This window comes from Lagopus leucura, unplaced genomic scaffold (assembly GCF_019238085.1).
Source record: "Lagopus leucura isolate 7727_CA_CO unplaced genomic scaffold, USGS_WTPT01 Super-Scaffold_100028, whole genome shotgun sequence".
Taxonomy (NCBI): Eukaryota; Metazoa; Chordata; class Aves; order Galliformes; family Phasianidae; genus Lagopus; species Lagopus leucura.
In genome coordinates this window covers 6,688,352-6,715,241 of record NW_024962279.1, presented here as the reverse complement: position 1 = coordinate 6,715,241, position 26,890 = coordinate 6,688,352, and the positions used below count along the sequence as shown (strand labels likewise).

Genomic DNA, 26,890 nt, shown 5'->3' with positions numbered 1-26,890 from the left:
AAAGCAGGAGGCTGTTATGCGTCCATGAAGTATTTTTCCAGTCCTGACCCACTCAGCTTGCACATTAGCATGTTGCTGTTCACCTGGCTGGTGACAAACTGCTGCTCAGCCACCAGCGCCTGCAAAAAGAGCCCAAGGGCTGCAACAACAGGGTTTGGTGTTCACTTGGAAAGAAAAGTTGGTTCCTCCCTTTCCCCCTCCGGTTCACAGTGGTGTTCTTGCCACAAAGACTTCTTGTACCACACATTGGTAAAATCCATTTTTAAGCATGAAACATCCGAGTCCCAGGACAAGGACACAAACACGTGTCCCCGGCAATTTAGTATTTGCTTACTTTTTCCTCAGCCCTTATGCTCAGATGATGCTCGGTTGCACCGCCTCCCATTAACGGGGAGATGCAGGCGCACACACCAGAAGGCTCCGTGCACTCTCACATTCCACTTTGCTGTTGAACTCATTCAGACTAAACGCAGCACACTGGAGCCTTCGACCCGAACCCGTCCAAGTCTCTGCCATTAATGCCATCTCCGTGCTGCTGGCGCCCTCCACCTCCAGCTTCTCTGCAGCAGCTCCTCTCCAGATAACGGACCCCGCTGAGGGGCAGTAGGAGCTCGGCGCCGCTGCCCCTTTAAGAGGCGGACGATCACGTGACTGCGGCTGGCACGTGGTCTTCTCGCCAATATGGCTGCGCCCGCAGCGCTCCGCCGCTTGTTCCTGCTGCTGGGAGTGGGGCTGGCGGTGGCTGTCGGCGCCGTGAAGGAGGCAGCTCCCGGCGGGAATTGCGGCTGCGGCGCTAGTCGTGGCCGTGGGGATGAGCGAGAGGCGGCGGCACGGCGGTACTCGGCGGCGGCCAACGGCGGCAGGAGTTCTGGGCGCGGGCCGGTGAGCGGCGGGCGGCGGCTGGGGCGGGAACCTGGGCGCTCTCCGAGGGGAGGGCGGGAGGCGAGGAGCCGCGGAGCCGCGTTCTCGGGGCGTCTGTTGTCCGACCCGCCCTCACTGAGCCCCAGGAACCGCGGTCCCGCACTGCCTCATCTCCACCGTTCTGAACGCTGCCGGGGATGGTGACCCCTCTGCTCCCCGGGCAGTCCGTGCAGGGCATCACCGCTCTTTAGAGAATAAATTGTTCCTAATATCCGGCCTGCTGACACCTAGTGCCCTGCTGCGTGAGACGTGGTCGATTATGGGAAACGGTGTGTTGAAGGGAACAGATCTTGGCGTTTCACCGTGGGCCTCGCCATAAGGCTAACAGTCTCTGACTGCCCGGCACAGTGGATGACGTTTGTCGGCCTCTGCTGTTGGTTTTCTGCTTCCGTAGTTCAGCTGTGATGCTTCTTAAGGTCTAGTTCCTTGTCGTTAGCTACCTGTACTTTGAAGTTGGATGTTTGTTAACGGCTTAATTAATGTCACAGTGTTCTTTCTGGATGCGATATTGCTGCAGAAACATGTAATGCCACATTCCACCATTATTTGCTGAAGAATGCTGCCAGACATCTGAGCCCTGCAGCCTGTGTTAACACCAAATGTGCTGATGTTATCATAAAGCTGACAAGGGAAGGTCCTGTTTCCAAACAGGAGGTAGGGCTGTGAAATGTGCCTTGCTAGAGGCTGGTAGTCCTGTGGAATCAATGTTCATGGATGTCAGTCATGGATGGGCAGTCTGACAGGATTTTTCAGGTTTGGGAAATGAATTCTAGACTGTAAAGAATGAGTTAATGTTTCACATGCTTTCAGACAGTGATTCACTGGTGAGATTTCAGTCTTGCTTTGAAGACTACTTCAAGGAGTTATTTTAGCTACAGTGCATTGGAATGAGGTTAGAAGGAAGTGGTGAACTCTTTCCATGTTGTCATTCCCAAAGGCCTGAAAAATGTAAGCAGATTTATCCTGAAGCCCTTTTATGGATTCTTTTACAGACTATCTGTAAGTGCTCAGATCGTTTGTAGTGGAGAAGTGTAAATGAGGACACAGTTAACTTTAAATGTAGCTGATTCAAAGGAAAAGCATTTGTAGTGCTTCTCGTAACCCTGCTGCAAGTTATATGAATTTAAGTGTTGCTGGGTGAGACCTAAGTGAAAGAAGAACTTTGGAATGCTGGAGGAAAAAAAAAAGCAGACAGACAATTCTTCCCTAATGCATTCCTGTGTTGATGAGTTGGGCAACGTCTTGGCAAACTGCCTCCTGGTAACATCAGTCCTCCAAACGTTGCCTGGGGAGGTATTGCAGAGCAGTAGTGTCACTTGTCATTCTAACAAAGGCTTCTGAGTGGGACTGGGGGTGTTGTTGTGTGTTGTGGGAATGGCTGTTGGGCAAGAAATAGTTTGATCCACCTGTGGTCTTCAGGGGGGTCTTGGGAAACATGTGCTGCATTGGGACAAGACCTCTGGGGCCTTTGCCTTCTGAGAAAAGTGGAGGGAAACTTTGTTTCCCTGGAAAATGGCTGAAAGACATTTTATTGAAGCAGTAAAAATGTTCTTTTGCTCCTCGTTTGCTTTTGTTCTTTACTTGTGAAGGCCAGTCATCCAGAGTGGAATATACTGATGTGAAGCTGTGTCTCCTCTGGCCCAGGTTGCTGCAGGCGCTGCCTGCCTGCTAGCAGTGTGACTAGCGATCAAATGCTGCAAGTGCCTCCTGTGAAATGAAGGCCCTAAGAAGTTGGTGTGCAAACATGCATGCTGTGCTTGTCCTCAGAAGAGTGCTTGACAGTTCTGTAATCTCGAGTTTCTTTTTCCAGTCTTCCTAGGAATTGAGTAAAATGTAAAACTGCTTATCTAAGAATAAGTAAAAATGTGTTCTGTACTGCTTCTTGGCTTTTAATACAGTAAGAAAGTATGTTTTTGCTCATTTATCCTGGGTGAAAATTCTGCACTGCCCAGATTAAATGCAGAAAGAGCTACAAATGGGATTTTTGCTCTCAGTTTAAGTTGTCTTACTGTTCCCTTCAAGCAGATGGTGAATGAAATGTCAAGGCTGTCATTTTCTTGTGCTGTTTTCATCTGTCAGGTGCTGCTCTGAGCACAGGCACCTCCAAAGATGAGATAGAGAGGCGGGTAAAACCAGTAAGAGGCTTCTCAGTCTTACATTTTCATAACTTGTTGATGTTAACTGTTTCCTCTTGCAGATGGTTGCTATTCCAGGAGGAGTGTTCACCATGGGCACTGATGAGCCTGAAATACAGCAAGATGGAGAGTGGCCTGCAAGAAGAGTCCATGTTAACAGCTTCTATATGGATCGATACGAGGTCAGCAATCAGGAATTTGAGAGATTCGTGAATTCTACTGGGTACCTCACTGAGGTAAGGTGGAATTGTGTAGCCCCTTCTCATTGTTGTCTACGTTGAGAAAAACCACATTAAAAACTTAACCTCTTGTTTTTTGAAGGACATCGCAATGCAGTATTTGATTGGGATTTGCATGCTAGAATATTTTGGATGTGGGTAGCAGAGAGATGGAGTCGTCTTGCCTTGTTGCCTGGGAGTCTATGAGGACATGAAGATAGATGCTACTGCAACTTTCAGTGTCTTGATATCTGAAACGAAAAGCTGAGGCAGCCTGGGTGAAACTAACGGATGGCTGAAGATGCCTATGCAGACTTTTTAGAAGAGTAGAATCATAGAATTGCTCAGGTTGGAAAAAACCTTCAAGATCAAGGCCATTTCCCTCATCACCAGTGAGAAGAGACCAACCCCACTCTTGCTGTAAGCACCTTTCAGTATTGGACGAGAGCAATAAGGTCTCCCCTCAGCCTTCTCTTCCCCATGCTAAACAGCCCCAGTTCCCTCAGTCACTTCTCATAAGGCATATTCTCCAAGCCCTTCACAGCCTTGTTGCCCTTCTATGGACCTGCTCCAGCACCTCACTGTCCTTTTTGTATTGAGGTGCTCAAAACTGAACACAGTACTTGAGGTGGGGCCTCACCAGTCCCAAGTACAGGAGGATTACTTCCCTTTTTTTTAAAACCTTTGGGTCCTAGAACATCTTTGTACCAGTACAATAACATTGTGAGATTTTTTTTTTCCCTTATTTAAAAGGAGCAGGGGTGGAGAGATTTGAAAAATGATGTGATTGTTGAGGAATCTGCAGGCTAGTTCATTGCAGCTACTTGATAACAAGCTGAGTGGTAGGAGGTTCTTCTGCCTAAAGAAGATGTAATAGCAGGTATCATAATGGTTTTGTGCAGGGTACTGGGAACAAAGGGATAAGAAAGAATATGCTAAAGTACTTGGGAGAAAGAAGCTACCTGTGCATGAGGCACTGATCTTTCCTGACAGCTAATTGTTCCTACACAACTTTCAGAAAACCCTGTCAAACGTTTAGGCAAATAAAGGCATGGGTAATGATCAGGTCTCAAAGGAGACATTCTACTGAGTTCTTTTGTGAAGCTGGTTCTCATCAGGAAGACAGAATCCTTTTAGATAGAAATAGTGCTCTAGATAAAAGCAGCTCTTCTTAGTTTTTGGCTCAATTATGAACGAAGGTTGTGTAACGATTTCGAGTTTGAACAGGAATTGTTCATTGCAAACAGCAATATGTCCTTGAATGTTAGATTATTCATTGTAACATGTTAAAGCAATTGGGGCTATTGGAACTGCATTTTTAATTAACAGAAGTAATTAAAAAAAAAAAAAAAAAAATTGCAGAAGCTCTTTGAGCAGCCATCTGTCCAGTGGCTGTTAAGAACAATGACATCCTGTGACAAAATGCTGCCTTTTCCATTCCAAAACAGATTCTTTGAAGAACAACTCAAAGTTACTGTTTGAATTTCATTATTCTTGATAGAATAAAGCTCTGGATGCGACTGGCATCTTGAGAATAATGTTCCTTTGATAATGTGATCAAATCTTGTTCTTTCCATAGGCGGAGAAGTTCGGAGATTCCTTTGTGTTTGAGGGAATGCTGAGTGAAGAAGTCAAGGCTGAAATCCATCAGGCAGTGAGTAACGTGGCAAAGAAAAGCCTGCTTGGGAATCACTGGGGTAGAAGTGTTGGCAATTATGGCAACAATGTTTAAATTATGATATTTCCAAACCACTATACAAAAAGGTGATGTATGGAGGAGTTTTTAAGAGATCTGTAGAATCCCACTTGCCTTGCTATTTTTCTTTCCAGTTCTCTTGCTCTAAGGCAAGACAGTGGTCTCTGTTCAGACAGTGGCTGCACTGCTTGTAAAGCTGGAGCTGACGCAGTTTTCTCCTTTAGGGGAGTTGAGTATTGGGGAAAAAAAGAAGGCAAAAAAGCCCACATGAGTCTGGTAGCTAAAAAGGAAGGGAATTAGTACATGTTATGTCAAACAGCTGAGAGCACCCAGGGTTTTTGTACTGAGTCATTTTCACCAAAATAATAGAATTTTCCTTGCAAATGGGAGTGATCAGCATTGATAGTTCTATATAAACTGACCTCTTGGTTGAGGGAGTGCATTGGTAGAGCTTAATTTTACTTAGAAGAGACTAATTGAAACTTCTGACCTCTGTGAGTCTGTGCTGTAAATGACTGTGGCAAAAATGTGGGATTTGTTTTCCTACTGCAAGGAAAGGAAGGGCATGAGGATAGTACATATATTTTATTGAAGGTCACCATTTGTGTCCTGTGGGATCTGAGATGGTTACATTGCAGTAGCCAAATACTAGCATCATTGGTGCTGAATGGTGAATAAATGCAGCTGCAATCATCCCAGCTCCACAACAGAAAATTCAGCTGTTGGTATGGAAGAATTCTTTTTCCTGCCTTAGTTCCACAATTCAGAAATCTCCAACCAGGCCTTCTGTTGAAAGAAATAAACAGAATTCCAGTGTAAGTTCAGTCCTGGCTGCTGGTGTAAACAAACACAATGTTGGGAGCCACTTACTGGGTGTGTCAGCCAGATCCTAAAGTACTGCCTGTAGTGCTAACAGAGCAAGCATTATGCCACAGAACTGGAACAGAGCCCACACTGGTCTTTTTGGCTGCTTTTTTTTTTTTTTTAATGAGCATTTTCTGTGCTTGCTTAAAGTAAACTTTCCAGGAGCTGTTTTTTTTTTGCTGTGTTTTTCAGTATTTCTTATTAGGTCATTCTGCAAGTTACTGGCATAAAGAGTGTCTTTGAAACAGACATGGAGAAAGATTGTACTGATTATTTTGGTGAAGTGCTTTGGAGAACAGTGACTGCCTGCCTTGTTTGGCACTTCATGCTGTTGCTGTGGGCAAACTTCTGCTCTGAAACACTGTAATGTTGTGAGAAGGTAAAAAAGTAAATGCCTTTTTTCCTCCTCTTGTTTGCTTGTCCCCCTACCAGCTGCATACCATCTGACTTTTGGGAAGGCTCTTGAGCAGGGGAGAGATGTCAGAAGGCAGATCAGTGGTGGGGCTGAAAGGAGAACTTAGTGTCTGAGCATGCAGCTTAGTCCTTTGTTGTATAGAGCTGTCACAGCTCTGTCTTTTTGTTGCTCTTGGATGCGTTTTCTTTGAGAGATTATGATGTTGAGAGTACTGTGCAGAGGTTGGTGGTTTTCTTTTTTTCTTTTTGCCTTTGACAGCACAGTTTGTAGACCAGAACAGGTGAGTGTTTTTTCTGTTGCAGGGAAGAGAAGCGTCATCTACGTGGATGTGACTTCAGAATGCAACTCAGACTGCTTCTCAGACATACCTTGTGTGAAGGCAATGCTTGTCCCCTCTTACTGAAACTAGAAGATGTGCACTGGCAGTTTGCTATGCATTGTGTTCAAGGAACACGTTGCTATAGACAAATGACAAGAAGCTAACATGCAGAAGCTTTCCAGCTACTGTGAGGGATTCTAAGGGCTCTGCAGAAGCAAATCCTTCCTAGAGATCTGCTGAACCACCAGCAGAAACACTGGTAGCCTCTGATTTGCTAGATGGCCCCTGAAATGCTTCAGTTCTGCTAATACCAGCTGAGGGAAAAAGATGAAAGGAATCTAACTTTATTAAAAAAGAAAAAGTGAACATATTTTAAAACTTGGCAACCACAGTGTAACTGTTGATGTGATTAGAGAAGGTATAAGCAGCATGAATTTGATCTGCTTCAATAAGTTGTCATGATCAGCACTAGAGAAGACTAAGGCTTCTTTGTCCAAGTGTGCTTGAGTCAGCTGGTATTGTAAAGTGTAGTATGTATCTTGAACCATAACCATCATCATGAACATCTATGGCTTATTTCTACTCTCCAAGTGTCATTTGTACTGCACTAAACTGATGGGAAAAATGACTCTGTTACTGCTTTGCCTTCGTGGCTTAGATGTGGTTTGAGGCTGTTCTCCAGCTGAATGCAGATGTGAACAGAAGAAAAGCAATAGGGGTGTGCATTTTGTGAGTATATTTCAAATGCAGGGGAAAAATTGGGAAAGGGTGAAGTGAAGGTATTGAACCAAATGTGTTTGTGTCTGACAGCTTGTGATTATAGTGGAGTGTGTGTGTGGGGGGGGGGGGGCGAGGTGGGGGCGATATCTGTCTGGGGTTTTGCTCTGTTTGGGCACTGAGGCTTCTCCATGTCTTATCTGAATGGTTTTGTTGTAGTCCCTGAAAAGAAGCAGACAGCTACACTAGCACAGAGGTGGGGCTGTGAAAGCTGATCAGGAGCAAGCCAGCTTAGCACGTAGAGTAATTGTTGGAGCTTTGGGTGTGCGTTTCCTGAAGGTGAAGTCTCCTAGATATCCACTGCTGAAGAATGTAGGTTGGACCAAACCCTTGTGTGGAAGGAAACAGTAAAAAGGGGTGTAGCAACCAGTAACTGAATTGTTCTAGGCTTCTGGAGATGCAGGTTTTAGTTTTGGTCTCTGAAGTTTGCTGCGGTAATGTGGCAGAGAGTAGAAATGTAGCATGGTCACAGATGAAAGTGATGCTGACAAAACTGGCATGGGCTTCTTCTCTTGTAGGATTTTGCAGGGCGAGGGAAGACCTTTGAAAACAGAACTACTTGCATGGGCTTGCTTGTTTTGATAGCTTCATAAATTAAAATCATCTGCTGATTTACTGCATCTATTACATGTATTAAGTTGTGGCCTTTCCTGGATACTTGATCTTCAGTGTAAATATGCGAGAGCACAAACTAGAATTGCCAACAGCTGGGCAGTCAGCGCTTTTTCTTTCTTGTTTTTGGAGGATGGGAAGGTGGATGGGGAAAGAAGACCTCAAAACTTAGAGATGATGTTTATTCATGTATTGTGATGAGACTGCTTGCCTGACCGCTTGTCTCCCTGACTGAATTAAGGAGGAAGTGAAGAGGGGAAATCCGTGGCCGGTGCCATTATTTCATTTGTGTGGGATTTCAATGCTTCCTAGAGAGAAGATCATGAAGGCTGTGTCTGCCAGATGAGCAGGCAGTGAGGTGTACTTGCCCGTGAAGGGATTTAAGAGCTCTTGCAAATAATTGCAAGAGTTTTTGCTTGCTGTGCAGCTACTATGAAAAAGGTAAACAGAACAGCACTTACCAAGTCTGAAGCACAGAGTATGTCAAATTTGCTCACTGGAGAGTTGTGGGAACATTTTAATCCTTGGCTTGTGGAAGATAGAATTAATTTTTGCCTTTAGGCCAGATGGACTCTGCAGTGAGGAGACCGAGTGCATTCAAATCTGCTTCTCAATTTATTTTCAGGTAGTACTTAATTTACGGCCTGAGAATGCAATGAAATCAGTTTGCTGGCAGACTTGAGCAAGCACTGTTAAATTGGAGTTCTCTCAGTCTAGAACTGTTGGACACCTTTAATCCCTTTTTGTTTGGAATCTCTGCAGTAGTCTTTCTGTACAAATTTACTTATTTATAGCATTATCTCTAGATAACGAGGAAAACATTGTGCATTTCAGGATTCATTTGAAATACTCGTGCTTGCAGGTAGGACAGCATTCCCAGCGTTCACTATGGACTTGAGAAAGCGCACCTCTTGTCAGCTTGTAATAACTTGCTTATCTGTGGCATAGGGGAAAAGGGATCGGGTTATTGTATCAGTTCCTGACACTGTTAAGATGTCAACATATATTCTGCTTAAGCAGTCACATCCATTGGTACTTTAAGTCACCTCCACTGCAGCTGGCTCTTGCTTTCTCAGAAACCTTTCAGAGGAAACTGAAATCAAAGGAAGAGATGGGTGAGCTTCCTTCTTGCAGGCCTCATTGCTTCAGAAATCCCTGCAAGGAGCTGAGGAGGTGGAGCTGTTCAACTGTTGGTCTCGATTTTCTTAAACTGTTCGCTCAATCTTGAGACTAAAGAAGCTCGCAGTTCTCACTGGAAAATTAACCAGTAATATTGGTCTATCTTTATCAGCATAAACTCCAGCTTTAAAGCTGGGTGAAGCTTGTTCCTCAGGCTGTAGGTGCATCTGTGCGTGCCTCTTTCTTAAAGCTTATGTTCACTTGGAAAAAGTGACCAGCTGGAGTGCAAAATTAGATGTTGGCTGAAAAATGAGCTTCCAAAGATGGAACTCACCAGGAATATCAGCTCCTCAAAGGAAGCTTCTCTGGATTCCAGAACTTGCACTTAATCAATCTCACTGGATTTTAGTATCAAATAATTTTGGCTATTTTTCTTGGAGAATTGAAATGGCATTGAAGTATTATACTATTTGAATGAGATAACCTTTTCTTATGTGAAGGAAAATGTCTGTTCAGAAAGGTAGAGTGCTCTTTTCCAGTTAAATATGAAATCCTTTCACTAACTGACTTAAAACATATTTAATTCTATAAAATTGTCACGCTTCATTTTTGCAGTGCTTTAATTTCAAACTTCTTAACAATAATGCAAACAATATCAATATTCAGTATTAAACATCTAGCCTTTTTGCTTCCATTTCTGAGCTCATATGGGAGGCTGAAAACCTTAGGAGGGTGAGAACAGATTCTTCTTTAACTACAGCTTTTGGTGGAGCTTGAGATTTTAACTGATATAATCAATAATGTAAGACCTGTGGTAACATTACAGGTGCTGCTGATGTCCAGGATGAGTTATCATGGGGGTGGGGGGATGTTTCAACTTTCTGCTTCCAACTACTATATTGAACTGAATTCCCAATGTGGTGGAGAATCTCACAATCAAGTTTCAGTTCAGTTTATGTACATAATTACAGAAGGTTTGTCCTGTTGCAGAGCATTTTCAAGTGCAGATATGAATGATAGCTGCATACATAGAGTCCCTGCTGCAGCTACTGTGACAAGCTGGAAAAGATCTCTTCTTTGTCCTGAGCCTTGAATCCCTATTCACTTTCTCACTATTTACATTTGTGATGTCTCCCTGACTCAGTTACAGCTGTTTCAATTTAAACACAAGCCTGTTGCTATGGGGATCGTGTACTGCATAGAAATAGGTCATGATTGTGCTGTTTGCAGTGTGCTGATAAAAAGGAGAAGAAGCACTGCAGGCTGGCTGAGGTGAGCAGGCAGCGTGCATCTGCCGAAGGGCTTTGCCTTGTGTTTGGAAAATGGCTTTTCAATTGAGCAGGAGCCACAGCACAGCTCCACCTGTTTAAACTGCCCCTCATCGTGTGATGTGTTCTGAGCTCGACTGCAAATCTCTGTGCCTTCCACTGGTTTCCCTCTTATCCTGAGCAGGATGTGAAGTGGCAGCAAGCAGCCAAAGTGTTGGTGGGTGGCTGTCAGCCCCGAGCAGGGCCATGCTAACACGGCAGACCAGAATAGCTGCTGCCTGCTGGCGTCTGGCACTGCTGGGGCTGAGCCCAGGGCTCAGCAGATCCACAGCCCGCTTTGCAGGCAGGTGCAGGTAACACTACCTGCAGATGGCAGGAAGCTCTGCTGCAGGGGAGGGAGGTGCTGTGATAATGAGCCTGGGGGTGGTGGGAGACATCTCTGCCCCAATCTTAGCCAGGGGAAGGGTTTGAGGGGCATGAGAAAGATACACCAATGATAATAGGTGTAATGGGGCTTGTGGCTCGGGCCTAACCTAAAGAGATTTCTGTAGTTTCTGAAGGGAAAATGCCAGTAGCTCATCTGTTACTCAGTATGCTCTAAATTTTTATTTTTTAAACTGCTTGCCCTACTGAAAACGCTGAATTTTCTGTCTTCTGTCTGCCTCTTTCCTCAGTTGATGAGTCAGCTGCACAAAGTTTAGGATATGGCATAGAGGAAGAAAAGTTAACAGATTTGTTTATCTGCAAATCTTCAACTCAAAATGATATTCTTGACTGAAAAACTACTACTACCTCACAGTAGTGAAGATCTCCACACCACTGGGTATTTCTCAAAGATAATGCTTCCTAACTTCCCTGCTTCCAGCCTATGCACACGCTGCTTTTGTAGCTAAGAGGATGCTTTTGCAAATTAAAGATGTGATAAATGTGATTAGAAAGTCAAATTGGGGCTGAAGTGAGGCTTGAGGGGAGGGGAAGCTTCCAAAGTGGGCAGTGCTGTGTTAGCCCCAAGATCAATCCAGATGTTTTCATGGCTGCTGGCTGTGGTTGTTTTATGTGGGATATGTTCCTACTGTTTCTGCACTGCCAGGAACATGGCATAACGCTGATGATGAAACTGACTTTGCTGATGTTTCCCTATCCAGTAATTTTTGGAATTTTTCTTCAAGACAGTTGTGAAGTTGTCAGAAAGTCACCAGTTAATGGAGCAGTTAAAGTGAGGATATCACAGCCTACCTTGATAAGAAAATTGAGTACTTAAAGCTTTTTAAATTTAATGCAAGCTGATAGTGGGAGTGTAGGTTTCAGCTCAGCAAATTGCTTCATTTGAGTGGAAAACTCAAATAGGTTGCAGTTCCTATTGATCTTCATGGCGTTATCATGTGTTCTCGTCTCTTCAGTACTAACAGTGATAAGCAGAACAGTGAGTTCCTGAAGTTTAATCCTGAAGCAGAGCTGGATAATGCCACGTTTCCCTCTTGATCAGACCAGAATGAGCACTGAGCTTTTCTGCTTCCAAAATGCTCCTTGCTACCAGAACTGCACCTTCCTTATGCACCAGGGCTGCTGTGCAACACCAGAGTGGTCTCATTTAGCTGGTTCTGTTACAGGTGATAGCTGTGCTATAAGGAGGGAATCAGTATAGATCCAGTAGCCTCTTCTAATCCAGTATCTCTTCAGGATCTCTCCAGCAGCCTTTGCTGCTGCTTTTTGAGGAGTCTCCTGCCAGCCCACAAAGCACACTTAGCAGCGAGGCATGAGAATGCGGAGCGTTACGAAAGGAGCTAAGCTCATTAGTGGTAAGGGAGAGCTTTGCTGTGTTAAATGTGATGTTGTAATATTACTAATTAGCTTTCCCGCTAATTAGATTTAGAGCAATTAAAAGCTTTGTAGACTTCTGAGAAGTTTTTTGAAAGGGCTGTAAATTTCAGGTACGTGACTTTCACTTTTGGGAAGAGCATCCTGGTGCGTGCTCAGTGCTGCCAGTGGCTGACTTAAATTAGCTTCCAGTTAATTATTGGAGGCTGCATGTAGTTCATCACTGTTATCAGCGTCCTCTGAAGATCTGGGTGTTCTGAAGGTATTGGCAGCCGTTTGGTGTTCAGTTCAGCCAGAAACAGAAGATGAGCACACGTAGTGCTCTCATGCAGAGAGACTGTATTTTTTTCTGTTTAAAATAAGCTCTTCTGATCGAAAGCATCTGCTTTTTCTTTTGCATAGTGAAAATGTTTTCCAAAATTAGTCTTCTGTAGTGCAAGTCTTTGCAGTCATTTGCAGAGATTCTTCTGAAAAGTAGCAGTTTAATTGATAAAATGCTGTATTGCACTCAGTGACTGTCAGGCTAAAATCCTACTCCTGGTATTTTGTATTCAGGGAGAACTTTCAGCGAATAGAACTGTGGCTCTTTTCTGTTGCTGTAAGAGTTGGCAAATTCTGACCTGAGCTTTCTGTCCTCTCGAATGTAGACTAAAGCTCAAAACAGGGAATTGGATAAATCAGGCTGGTGTTAAGCCTGTTATCTGTAGTATCTGATCAGCAGCTTGGCCGTTCTGAGGCTTCAGATAGTGCTATGAGAGCTGAGCTGAAGGAAAGTCCTGTTTGGGGTTTGAGTGCTCAGTAACAAAGCTGTAGCTTCTAGTGAGAGATCAAATACTTCCCCTCCTCCCAAAAAAAGCATGAGGGCCTCTAATTGTAGAGAGGGTCAATGGTTTTGTTACATCCTGAGCTACAGTTACGTGGCTGATATCGATTTGTTTCCTCCTCATGCTAGGGAGATCAGAAAGCAAGATCTTTAAGAGATTTTACTGCTTTGGTAATTTGGAAGTAAACCTAGTAGGAGAAGTCCTTAAATGAGTGTATTCCATGAATACTTCCTTGGTATTGCAAAGCCAAATTGGAGACTTCTGGTCAGAGAAGTGCTGGATGTTTGCAGTGTTACACAGCATTCAGTTTGTGAGCTTGATGTTGTTCACTAAGCCAACTTCTAAATAAATACATAAAGCTTCACTTCTGTGTCTCTCCCGTCTCCACCTTCTGGAAGCTGACAGCTAGTACTTCAGATTCAGTTAAATTAGCTGGGAAGCAGAAGTGTTGTAAGATGTGTGTTTTTGACCCTTGTTAAAGGATGTCATCAGGATTTTGTTTCAGTTATTCTAAAACATGGAGTCTGGGGAGAAAATAATTGAAATGAAAACACTCTTTAAGCTAAAGCTGTTTCTTACCCCTGCAGTGTGTGTCAGACCAGAATCAGCCAGGAGGTTAATTGGTCTGAATGTACTGTGGGAACAATGCTGTGAAAAGATCGAGGAAAACTCGAATATTCTAGGTGGTTTTTCAACCACTGCCACCCGAGGTGCATTTGACGTGTGCTTTCGGAAGAATTATACATGAGAATCTCAGAGAGGACAGTCTGATCTGCCTCAGGAAGTGTGCTGAAGGCCGTGCCTTCCCAAGGAATAAACCCTGGCTTAAATCAGGTGTGCGGGTGAGAAAATCTCACCTGCACACAGAAAGAGACAGCCAGGAGGCAGCACTGCAGGGAAGTATGCTCAAGGTTTTGCCTGCCTCTTATTAATTTTTTGGGTGTATTTTTCACTGTTCTGATCCATACCTTTGGTTATTTTCTGGCCAGCAATGTTGTAATATGAATCCAGAGATTGTCTTGGTTCCTCAGAGGTGATGTGCAATGTAGTAGATAAGCCAGCTACAAGCAGAGCCTTGAGCACTGAGTTAAAGCTTTACAGCCATTTGTCACTGGACTTGTTTTTTTCAGAATAGCTTTTAGATGGGAATTTGAGAGCATCTTCCCTGTCCATTTCTGTCTCCCTTCAGGTTGCAGCTGCTCCCTGGTGGTTGCCTGTGAAGGGAGCCAACTGGAGGCAACCCGAGGGTCCTGGCTCCAGCATCCTGAGCAGGTAAGGTGTAAGGGCTGTTCTGTTATGATACGCAGTGCTTGCTGTAAGTATGCCTGTAAACATCTTACCTGACTTGGGTGCTTACTTAGGTGTCAGTGTCCTCATTTTTGACCTCTTAAATTACTTCTCTCACTAGGCAAATGACAAAGAAGTTGACACTAACTGCTTAACTAGTTGAAGTTTCACAACTGCTGCTGGAAATAGCCAGGCTCTCTAGCCTAGATCTAGTGGATGTTGGCATGTTTTTGAGTCCCCTAAGAACAGGGTTAGGTTAATGTAACATCATCTGATGGCTGAACTGCTTAGTAACAAATCCATTGTCTCTTCTCCAAGGGCAATGAAAGAATTATCTGAGGCAAAAATAGAGATAATATGTGGAGGCATTGTTAGGGGGAGATTGAGAAATTGAGGTCACAGTCAGCACATAACAGCTGGAAAAATGCCATGCAAATCTTGCCTTGCAGAAGTATAGTGCAAACTTAGGCTGGTACAACTGCTATGAACTTCCATATGAAAGCAGTATTCTGCTTCCATAGGTGCAGGCTATTTTAACAGGCTTGCTAAAACAAGGCAGAGAAGAGAAGTGAATAGGAATTCCTCTGGATCAGTATCCTCAGCTCTCGAAGCCTATCAGTCTGTCAGAGGCTCAGATGGAATGATCCTTGTGACAAGAATAATTGGGCATTCATTCTGGAAAGAGAGCGTGGGGTTCCAAGTGCAGTCCTGGAAACAAACCAAGGGGAAGATGAGAGCCTTTCTGTAAACTGTGGATTGCCTAAAGAACACAGAAGAATACTTTTTTGTTAAACTTCTGCAGGTGACTGCTTCCTGGATTGGGTGCTGCAAAAGATCTACATCAAAACTACTCTCCATCAAAAACCCCACAGCTGAAAGCAAATAACCTGCAGCAAAAAGAGGAGTGTGCAAGGGATTGAACAGTGATTCTATTTGCCATTAAACTGCAATGTATATTTACCTATCGAGTCTTAGTTACTTGTTAAGATACTATGAAGTCAGCTGAGAAATGAGTCTTGCTGCAGTCTTCAATTACTTTTGGTGTCTTCCTTTGGGATTCTAAGCATTTCCCCAGGAGGCAGCAAATTAGCAGCTCCTTGCTGGCTCTTGGTGCAGCAGGTTCCTGATATGAGAGAGTGCAAGCTGTACCAGACTTGTGCTGCTGTGGAGCTACACATAAAAGCACATCCATCGTTCTGTCTGGTGGCTGCATTACCCATCCAACACCTACCATAGCTCCTTGATTTTCTTTACATAGTTTATTTTCTGTAAAAGTGATCTGGTAACTTGTCTGGTTCAAACTGAAGGCGTAAACCTTCTCACAGTGTTTTGTGGCCACCTCTTCAGAATTTTGTGAAGTCCTTTTTCTGCACTGCTGTGAGACTACCTGCTTCTGCTGATGGCCTTTCCTGTTTGTTTTGCCCTCCAGGATGGACCATCCAGTTCTTCACGTGTCCTGGAATGACGCGGTAGCATTTTGCACGTGGGCAGGGAAGCGATTACCAACAGAGGCTGAATGGGAGTACAGCTGTCGAGGGGGCCTTGAGAAAAGGTACCTGCCACAGATGTCTCTTATCGTGTTTAAAACTGATGAGTTACTAGATAAGGAAAAGCTGAGAGGGTTTTTTGTTTCCCTCCATGCCTGTCTTGTATAGTGTATGCCTCCATGGTAAATGTAATGCAGGCTTTCTCTGAACATATTGCTTTATGTCACCTAAGATGTATAGCAGAAAGTGAATGCAAAGAGCCCAGGAGGGTGAGATGTGATACAAAGCCAAGGTATAGGACTGCTGCTATTGCAGGAGGTGGAGGATAAGACAAAAAAGGGCTTAGTGCCAAGACTGAAGGAGTTACAAAGGAGCTTGAGAAGTAATTACGTGTGTTGCTTCACAGCATTAGGATCAGTGGATATACCTTTTAGGTGACCATGGGCTATGGGAGAAGGGGGAGACCAAGTGAACAACAGGTTTTTTTTGTGTTTGTTTTCTTTGTGTCCCCTCCATCCTGTGTTCTGAACTGCATGCTGAACATGGCAGTGCTAGCAAGGGCTGCTTTTCCCTCATTTGGTAACAAATTGCCCTTGTAGAAGCCTTGTTATTCTTTAAAGCCTTCGTGCTTAAAGAAAGTGTTAGTACAAATGGAACTGAAATACAAACAGCTTCCCCAGAGTAAGGTGGTCAGTAAAAGGATGGATAAAGTGTTTCATTTATTAAAAAGAATAAAATAAGAGTTTGACAACTGTTTTTCTGTCTTTTAATAGACTTTTCCCATGGGGCAACAAGCTTCAGCCCAAAGGTCAGCATTATGCAAACATCTGGCAGGGAGTTTTCCCAAGTAACAACACTGCAGAAGATGGATACAAAGGAACTGCACCGGTAAGAGTGTCTCAAATTGAATCAGCATATGGAAATTAACTTCCTAACATCCAGGTCCATGTTCAACATAATGAATGTGGATGTTTTCCATCTCTGTACTTTTACCTTTTGATTTTCAAGTTCCAGTATATTTCACTGCAGGCTTGAATATTACCAATGGATACGTTTTAAAAGCTTAATTGAAAAGATTACCTGCATTTTGACTTTTAGTCCTTCTCAAACTGACCCCTTTTCCCCATTTCCAAGCCCTTTTGAGTCAGATGCTGAAACTCTCATGCCTCTACTTTTGGCATCGCCATTTTTTAGCTCTCACTGTTGATTTGGTGTTCCCAAGCTACAAAAATTGTACAGTAAAAGAAATGCAGCTTCCCTTTTTGGAGCCTGTCCACTATGGCAAACAATGGGGTGGGTTTTTTTTCCAAGATTGGAATGTGAATTAAGTGGCAGTTTAGAAGTTTAATCAGTTAAGAAATCTGTGCTTGGATGAGGTGACAGCCATTCCTGTTTTCTTAGGTGCGGAAGGGGAATCTAGAAGTTGTAGGAACGAGTGCTGATGCTGTGTGCTGTTCTGTGTTTGTTTGTCAGACAGTGCTCCTCTTGAGAGGATCAGTCAGCAAAATTGATGAGAATAGGCCAGGTGCCATAATGGACACAGTGCTGGGAACATCGAGGATCATAGCTGTTCATTCTTTTGTTCTGTTTTACTGAAGTGGAGTAGGCCAATGCGTCACAGTTCTGCACTGCTGGTTTGTCTGTCTGTGAGACACGAAGGCAGAGCTCTTGGCAGAAATCAACTTACAGCAAAACGGTCTTCAGGTTTTAAAAACCTTATTTCATGTGGGGTGGTTTGAAGAACTGGCAGTTATTTGTCTTGTATAGGTCACTGCGTTTCCTCCCAATGGATATGGCTTGTACAACATTGTAGGAAATGCCTGGGAGTGGACATCTGACTGGTGGGCTGTTCATCATTCAGCAGATGAAGCTCATGACCCTGTGAGTATACTAATGGCACATGTAAGGGCACGGCTCCCTCTTACTACTTGGGTTTGGTTGCTGATTAGAAACCTACTGTTCTTTGCTCCTCTTTGTGTGTCACACCACAAGTCCCCAGCACTGAAATAGCAGTGCAGTAGTGCAATTTCATTTTCTTTTCTTGGCCTCTGCCATTGGTTAGGAGTTGAATGCTTCCAAACTGACATCAGGTGAAACAAGTAAAGAATTTGCTAATGCAATGGAATAAATGGGAGGGGGATGTTTTGCTACAAGCTGCACTATTTATTTTTTTTCTAGGTAGAGAACAAACCATCCTGGATTATTTTAATGGATTTTACTAGCTCACTTAAGCTGAGCATGTAATAAAGCTGATGTTTATGGAGAGAAGTAGCTTTCTGGGCTTTGAAGGGGTTAATCTTTGGTTATCTTTACAGCAGCCAGTGGAAGAGGCCCAGCAGGGTGAGCTTTGTGTTTTGGTTTTCTTGCACCATATCTCTCAGCAGATTCAAGCTCTAATGTTACATATCCTCTCTCATTTATCTAGGATGACTAAATCTGAGAAGTGAACTGCTCCACTCTCACAGAACTTGTTTTGTTCAGATATGGTTATCTGTAATGAGAAAACCAGTTAAGCCTCTCTGGGCAGGAGCTATCTGTTTCCTGCAGGATTTGAGTATCCCCACGCTGTGGTCCTGTACATATTGTCTTTGTCTGGTGTGCTGGGCATAATCACAGACCTTTGTGGGAAGTCAGCAGCTGGAAGCAGCTTGAGGAACTTGTTAAACTTTGCTGGTCAGTGCTTGCTGACATTCTGCTGTTTCATCAGGATGGCGTCACCAGCATGAGGTACCTCCTTAGGCCTAATTGCACGAGGTCTGTTCTAGCAGTTTCAGTGCACTGATGGAGACCTCTTAATGTACCGAGCACATTGGCTGATTCCAGGTTACTTGTATTCCAGGAAGACACCACAGGTTTTATTTGGTAGGTTTAACTATGGATCAGATGGTGGATTTACATACATCTCTCCAGGTGACTGAACTGCTTTGACTGTAGCTTTTTTCCTTGCTTGATTTTTAAAAACTGGGTGGGCTATTTTGTAACTTCTGTTCGCAGGCAGTCTTCAATAGCTTAGCAATAGCTGAAAGCAACCAAAGAAACACGATGAAGATGAAGCCTTGAATAGTTAGCAGGATGTAGATCTGGATGAAAGTGAAGAACAAAGTCAGAGAACTTTCTTGTCAGAGTAGATGAGTATTGATTCAGTGCAGCCTGGTAAGTCAGGGTAGGAGGAAGCAAGTAAGCAGCATTGAGCTTTTTGTTCCAGACTGTGGTAACCATTGTCTGAGCCAGGAAAGCTTCTGCTTTTCTCCTCTCAGTGCCTGGCACCACAGCACAATGATGGGCATGTGCTACCTCAGCAGAGCAGGAAGGACCCTGCACCTACCCCTGCTCTTTCAGAAACAAACAGCATCTGTGTTCCTGGGAAAGAACACAGGTCTGGTAGTTTGCAGCATATTGCAGTTATCCCTGTTCTTGTTCATCTGTTGCTCACTTTAACAGCCACTTCAGTTTTGGCCACTCGTTTCTTCCTGCTGTATTTATAATGCTGGTGCAGTAGTACTTCTGCATTCAATTCAGGTGATGGTGGGAAACAAGTGTTATATCTGACTTGAGAATTTTGCTCTCTATTAAACTTAAGAGGATGCGAGTTGGCCTGGATTTTTAAATTCAACACAAACGTTTCCCAGATGCTTTGGAAAGGATTTAATTATTGGGTGTTAATAATTATGTTTTTAGTTTTTCAGTTGTAAACTAGTTGTCAGGATATCGTGTCTGAGGTTGGGCTCTCCAGTGTGAGTTCTGAAGAGTTCTGATGAAACGGAAAAGGAAACTGAATCTCATAACGTGAAGACGTCCCCGAATAGCCAGGCTGCAGTATCTTCTGAGACATTAGAAATCATTAGCACTGTAACTATCAGTGCCAACCTCCTAAGCCTCTCCAGAGCACAGCTCAACATAACCCATATATGGAGTATGTTCTTTTTGCCCGAAAGATAGATGGATTCAAGAGGGTCAGAGCTTAGTGGAAGTTTCTTGACACATCTGGTACATCTAATGTGCTGTTTCCAGATCAGCCCGTATGGCCCTGATAGGGAGCTAGGCTATGCACAGAGCCTTTGTAGAGGAGCTGAGCTGCATACTGGAGGAGAACACAACCCCTGGCTGCTTTTCAGAGAACTTCCTCAGTGTCATGATGAACTCTTCACCTTCAGTGATGTGAGAGAATTATCTACCCGGGGGATGCTGTTTCACAGTAGCATAGATTACTGGAGATCCCCGTGTGAGGTTTGTGCAGTGGTAAAGCGTATCAGTGCTGTGATCTTCTTCGGAGGCTGGGGGAGGGGAGTTCAACTTAACTTCATGGTTATCAGGTATCTTCTGCCAGGCAAAAATTGAGTATTGTAAGTTATTTGGAACTAATAGAAAGAACTTAGGCTGTTTTCTTTAGTTCTCATGCTTCTTCAGTACGCTGCCCCATCCCAACGTGCTCCAGCAGTTAGAGCTGCATTGGACAGCCACCCTCCCAACCCTCAAGTAGCACACCTCTCTTAGTGTAAGAGTCACTTCAGAGCTCACAGCAAAGACTGAAGCTCTGTATTTGAGTTTCATTTTGTAATGGGAAATCCTGTTGAACAGCTCCATTGTGTTCTGGCTTGTTCTCGTGGCTTTTTTAGGTCAGTTTTCTTACGGCTGGGTGTACCCTGGCTTCCCTGAAATGAGATTAACAGGTTGCCTGAGTTGATTGTGCCCCATATGCACTTTTTGGGTAAGCAGCTTCCAGAGATGTTGAAAAAGAGGAAACCTGCCCTAGGGGAGCAGCCAGGCTTGGAAGCCAGCAGACACAGCGTGTGGATGTGCTTTTCCTTGGATACTTGTAGGACGGTAAATGTGGGAGTAGGCCAGTTCTCTTTCTGTCTGATTTCCTATAAGCTTTTGCAGTAAGTGAGAGATGTTTCAGGGTGAGGCTTCAGCATGAAGGGAAAATTTGCTGCAGTAGCTGCATTTTGTTGGTCAAGGCTTTGTCCTTCGTGCCTTGCAGCAAGCACAGCACCCTCCTGATACGTCCTGGGTGCATGGGCTGTCAGCTGGGCATGAGAAGAACAACAACAGGCAGGTTTTATTTTTCATCAGTAGTTTGTTTTTAACTTATTATGGTACCTTTCTGTGGTCTGTCTTTTATCATCTCCATGCTCTGTGGCAATGAATTCTTCTAACTGCTAAAAACTGAGCTAATGACTTTTTTGCAGCCTGCATTTGTTGGTTGTATGTAATGGCCTTAGCAGAAAATACAGGCTTTTTTCTTCCTGTATCCCTCCTTTTTTTTCTGATAAGATTTTCTGTAGATTTACAGGTGTGATTTATACATCCAGTGGAAGCCATGTCAGTTTATGCCTTGAGTGGATGGCTCTTTGAGGCTTGGAGGTGATAAGGAAATGTTTTGATTGCACGCCAATGTAATGTAGACAGAAATAAAACGTCATGCAAATTAACTGAGAGGCTGCTCAGTGCCTGTGTTATCTTTTAGGTTTGCCTTGCCACTTCTCTAATAAAATAGCTTTTCTTGATCTTGTTGCTTTTATAGGACATATTCTTGTGGCTTCATCCTGAAAGTAGATTCACAATGCACATGGACACTAAAAAGCTTATAGGAATGCTTGATATCAATAGTAGGAACACGCAGTATGGCAGGAGTCTCTACTGTTAAGCAGTAGATGAGAGCAGTAGTAACTACTTCACTCAGCTAAAAGGAACCACAGGGGAGAATTGCTCACATGCTCAATAAATATGCAACAAAGCTAGCAGAAGTATTATCATGGGAGCCCAGTGTCTCCTTGAACTAGTGGGCCATTATTTGGAGTTGGAGTTGAAGAAGAATGGTGAAATAACTTTGTTAAAGCAATTCTAGAGCCAATTTCATAAGCAGTTAAAGTAAATCACCTACATTACACTGCAAATGGACATGCAATTACAGAATTGTAGCTCGTGAGCACAGTGCTTTCTGCAGACCTTTCTAGCTGTCACAAAGCTGCATAATGAGAGATCCAGCACGCAGCAGTGGGAGCTGTTACAGAATGTCTTGCAGCACAGTCACTAGCTTGTGCTTCAGTCTGCACTTTGGACTGGGAGGCAGTAAGCACCGAATAGTGGGGATTACAGCCCCCCATCTCTGACCGGCCACAAGCAGCCCATGGATGTGTTTATCTGACACACTGTGGTGGTGACATGGAGCCGTGGGGCTGATGAGAGTCTCATCTTTCACTGATAGCAGGCTGGTATGTGGAAATATGTGATCCTAGGAAAAGTCAAAAACTACACAATCTTAACTGCTTTAAAGCTTTTTGGTTCGGGCACAGCTGAAGGTTTGTTTACTCAGAGCACCTTTGGATGCTGTTCTCCATCTCCCTGCTCTCACAGCTTCTTCCCCCTAACCCTATGATTGGCAATTGCTGTTTCTGTGAGTGCTGACAGTGTCCTCTCATCTGCAGAAAGGGCCCTCGTCGGGGACTGACCGAGTGAAGAAGGGTGGATCATACATGTGCCACAAGGTACTGTGAAACAGCTGACAGCACAATTAATTGTTTAGCCAGGGGGTCGTTAGCAGGTTCCACTTTCCACTTGCATTCTCTTTATTTATGATGATATAACTCTAACCTGAAGGTACTGGGCAGCTGGTACTTGACCTCACCAGAAACTTGAAAACATCCTGTATAAACCTATATGGATATTCCTTTTTGTTCTACTGGATAGTACTTGTTTCCCTCTGGAAGGAGACACAGATGTCTGTGTGGCAAGGAGGAAGTAAGCATAGATAGTGTTGGCCAGAAAAACCGAAGCTCCTCTAGTTCTGACTCGCAGAATTTTCGGTTGCATGGGAAACTGAAAGCAACTCGACCAAGGTACTGCTTGTTCAAGAGATTCCAGCTCTAGATAAGTGTATCTTTATATAATGTGGAGCTCAATATGAAACTCGGTGTGAAAGACAGGTGACCTTTCATCATCTGAAACTCAAAACCTTTTTCTCACATCACCGGGGCCGACCTGACCTGGAAAGTACCACAAATGTTCAGTGCAAATTTTAACTCAGTGCAGATTTCTAAGTCTGAAACGTGTGCAGCTGGGTCTGAGCACACACACGATGCTTTTGGTGGGACAGGAATGTGGCAGCTGCCAGTGCTTCTCATCTGCCATGGGCTCTGCTTAAGCTGTAGGGGTCTCTCTGTTCAGTCTCACTTCACTCCTTCCTAGAAGGTGGTTTTTGATCTTGGAGGACTCCTAGCCCTGAGCTTATTTTCCAGTTGAGAGTTGTTGAATTGCTGTTGTCAGATTGGTCAGTTTGGAAACGAGTTGGGTTGGCACACAGCCCTGTGTAAATGTCTTTTTAAGAAGTAAAGAAGTACGGAGAAGCCAAGAGCTTCCAAAGGATACATTACTGATGTGACTGCCAAGCTGTGCTCTTACCCCAAGTGTTGTCATAAACATTTTCTGATGCTGGGGAGAGTGCTGAAGAGTTCAGTACTGGAGTTAGTAAGAAATATTATTACATCCTAATTAAAATACTTATTTGCTGTAGGAAAATCATCTTCTGTAGAAATCAGCAGGCATTCCTTTTAGTTTGTCAGGTTAAAAATAAAAATACCACTTTTCAGGATGGGTATCTGTGCTCAGTGATCTTTCCTCTGGAACTACATCACAGTAATGACAGTCAAATACTCTTCAGGAATGATTCTTGACCCACGAACAATACAGAGTGTTTGGAGAGGGATGGCTGGGGGATGATGACTGTTCTGGCTTGGTGGCTGATTTGAAATTCTTCCTAGAAATCTGGGTACAGCCACAGAGCAATCACCATTTGTGTTATTTGGGCTTAACTGTGAGTGGGAAATACAGGATAGAGTCTACAAAGCTTCTTTCATTATCTTTATCTTTTTCATTATTCTTTCTTTCTTAAGTCATGTATTAAACTGTTCACGTTGCACTGCAGAAAGCACTCGGGTATTTCTCACTGTCACTAAAGCTGTTCTGTTCCTTCTTCCCTTTCAAAGTCTGCAGCTGGGAAACCATCCTCATAATTAAATTAAATATTTGTACAGTGAGATCCCATTTTCTACACTGATTTCCTTCTTAGGTGAAATCAATGTCAGAAGTTAATTAGTGGTTTTGATTAAATTAACGCTCAAATAGATTCATCTTTGGTGATGAATAATGTGACCCATTTTAAAGGCTTGTGAAAATTCTGGTCTGTCCTGGTGTATTTTGTAGGTGATAAAACTAGGCTGAGTATCAAGACAAAAATCCAAGTGCTATTAGTACAAGGACTTTTTATTGGTTACCTGAAAATCTACTTAGACTTGCTGTTCTACCTCTTAAAGCTGACAAAGAATCCAGCATGCACTTTCCAGCTTCCAAATCCGAACAGTTTGCTGTTGAAATCGAGGGCTGGACCTATGCAGCACGAGGTCAGAGCAGCACGCTCCCTTCCTGCTTAGGCCAACAGCTGCTCTCTGCTTGGTGTCAGCATCAGAGCTTGCAAAGAATGGGGCTTTGAGCATCTCCTTAGATGGAGAGAACTTGGTGCTGGCAGAGAGGAGCGTGGTGGTCCTGCTGCCTCTGCAGGGCTGCATGGAGCAGTGCTGTCTGCCCGCTGGCATCTTGTGGCTGCCCTCAGAACTGTACAGAGGCAGTGGCTGAGTAGCTGAGCCCAAATTCCTGAGAAGATCTGGATTTAAAGGAGGGAGAAACCCAACAACCAACTGCCAGCCCTTCCTTCCCTCCCCAGCACTTTGCTTTTTAACTCAGTTGCTCCAGAAATGTGCTTCAGAGCCTGACTGTGTGCAGCTGACCCAGCCTGGGGAGGTGGCACTGCTTGTTGGAGGCTTGAGCAGAGGGCAGGGCTGAGAAAAAATCCCTGAGCCACGTGTGTTGAAGTGGGGCACGGCTTGGGTGCGTTGTGCTGGGATGTGCCACAGCTGTACAGCCACTGCAGCCCTTCCTGGTAACAGCACAACTGTTCTTCCTTGCTGCAGTGCTAACTGCTTCTGGGCAGCCTAACCTAACGTAGCTATGCACTGAACCTGGTTGGTTTTGTGGTGTTTGGAAATCACCACGATTAACGTCAGCTAATTAACAATAAATTACACTGAATAGCATTTCTTTTTTCCCCCTAAGGAGCATAATGAGATGAATGTGCACTGAGACATGACTAAATCTGCCCAGCCAGGCAGTGTACAAAGCACCTCCCAGTCCAGCGTGTGCATCTCACTTTAAAGACTTTTGGCCTTGCCTTGTTTGTTGGGATCTCTGCAGTGCAGTACAGTTGAATCACTTTAGCAGTGGCATCATTTTAAATATTTTCATAGCCACTGGTCCAGATTATATTTCAATTACAAATATCCTTTAAATCCTGACCATACTGGGGAAAAGCTTTTTTTCTGGTCATTCTTTCCTTTTTTTACATTTCTTTCAGCAAAATGCTTTCTGACAGCTGTCAGCACCTGGTCACTATTGGCCATCAGTATCTTGATAGAGATGAAGGCATTGATGGCAGTCACTTCTGCTTTGGTTGGAGCAGGATGCATTATTAGTGCCCTCTGAATGGCCAAATGTCTGATAACATCAAAGTAGTTCCTGTGTCTGTTGCAATTGCTCTCGTTATGCTGATATTTACCTTCTTTCTAGCACAGTGACATTGACCTGCATTGGTTCGTTGGTCCTCCCAGCTGCATTTGAAATGGTTTGCTCTACCACTCCTAACAAGCTTTTGCCTGAAGTAACCCAAGATGAGACAGGCTTTGAAGTGATCTTTGTCCCTTTCTCTCTAGTCTTATTGCTACAGGTATCGCTGTGCAGCCCGCAGCCAAAACACCCCTGACAGCTCAGCTTCAAATCTGGGGTTTCGCTGTGCAGCGGATGCCTTGCCGGACCCACAGTGACCAGATGGCTGCACTGCATTCAGGGAGGAGGCATGCAGTGTTACCTGCTGCTGAGAATGGAAAATCTTGTGCTTAAAGTTCCTGTTGGACAGGAAAATTCCAGCACTCGCCAGCACTGCTTGAAGCTGTGTGTGCCTATGCTTGGGGAACCTGGCCTGGACTTTCATCATGACCAAGCTTCTTAGAGGTACTGCTTTCAGTGGGAGTAGCCTGGAGTTACATAAGCACAAACCTGAGCAGAAACATGCTGACAGTGTTTTAAAATGTTAATTTTATTTAGTAGATCCTTTGGAAAAGTTCTTTAATAACTAAATGTATTTATGTATCGTTTGAATCTCCACACTCAGATCTGATAAATGAGGATTTCATAGGCTCCTGGATAGCTCTAAAAGAAATCTGAAGCAGTTACTGCTTCCATAACCTTGTAGGAGGCATACTTACCATTTGGAAAAGACACGAAGACAACACAGGGACACTTAGTGCAGCTGGTGTATTGCGTTCTAATGGCAGCAAAAATCAAATCCAGCAATGTGCTTTTTTGGTGCAATACTATCTGCTCCATAGGAAGAAGTGCCTTTTGCAACTGGGGGGAGGGATAATCATCACTGTGAGGATTAGAAATGTATGTATTTGAATAAAATATCAAGCATTTCTTCACGCTGAAAACTTTTACTGGTGGGGAAAAATACTGGCAACGTGCTTTGAATTTCTCTTGGCTGGGTTGTAGGCTTACTTTCAGAACTTCCAAATTGCAAATATGGCACTGGAAACTGAGGCTAATGAATGACTGCTAGAATAGAATTCATTCAAATCAAAATATGGCAAATGGAACTATGAGCCCTAAGGTTTAATGAGATAAAATAAGAAGCTGTTGTCTGTTCCCCAACACAAAACAAACACCCAAATAAAACAACCCCTCCTTATTTAAAAGAATAACGATAGCAAGGAGAAGGGGGTATACTGAGAACTACCTCATTTCAGGATCTGAATGTATTTCAGCCCTGTCACAAAGTGTTCTCAACTACCACTGCTGCAGCAGGGGGTGCTTGTGCTAACTGGAGCCTTCACAGGGAATGTCTGTGCTGTCAGCTCTGCCCCGGCACGGCTCTCCTCCTGGACCTTTTATGCAGCAGTGGGGCTGACCTCTGTCAGGCTGTGTAAGTGCCTGTGTTAAATGGATTGAACTCGGCAGTCTTGTCAGATGCTCTCAGAGATATCAGTGAAAAATGCGGTGGATTAACAGAAGTTTTGCATTGAT

The 26,890-nt window shown here is 43.9% G+C and overlaps 1 protein-coding gene across 1 annotated transcript; it reads left to right on the top strand.

Moving 5' to 3' along the window:
* Window positions 1-670: 670 nt before the first annotated feature.
* On the top strand, window positions 671-26,298 carry SUMF1 (sulfatase modifying factor 1). Its single transcript, XM_042880860.1, has 9 exons — window positions 671-882; window positions 3,119-3,292; window positions 4,854-4,928; window positions 14,176-14,258; window positions 15,703-15,825; window positions 16,534-16,648; window positions 17,528-17,641; window positions 22,189-22,248; window positions 25,522-26,298. Exons 1-9 carry the CDS (start codon window positions 682-684, stop codon window positions 25,630-25,632), a joined length of 1,056 nt encoding a protein of 351 aa, XP_042736794.1. The 5' UTR covers window positions 671-681; the 3' UTR covers window positions 25,633-26,298.
* Window positions 26,299-26,890: the final 592 nt, after the last annotated feature.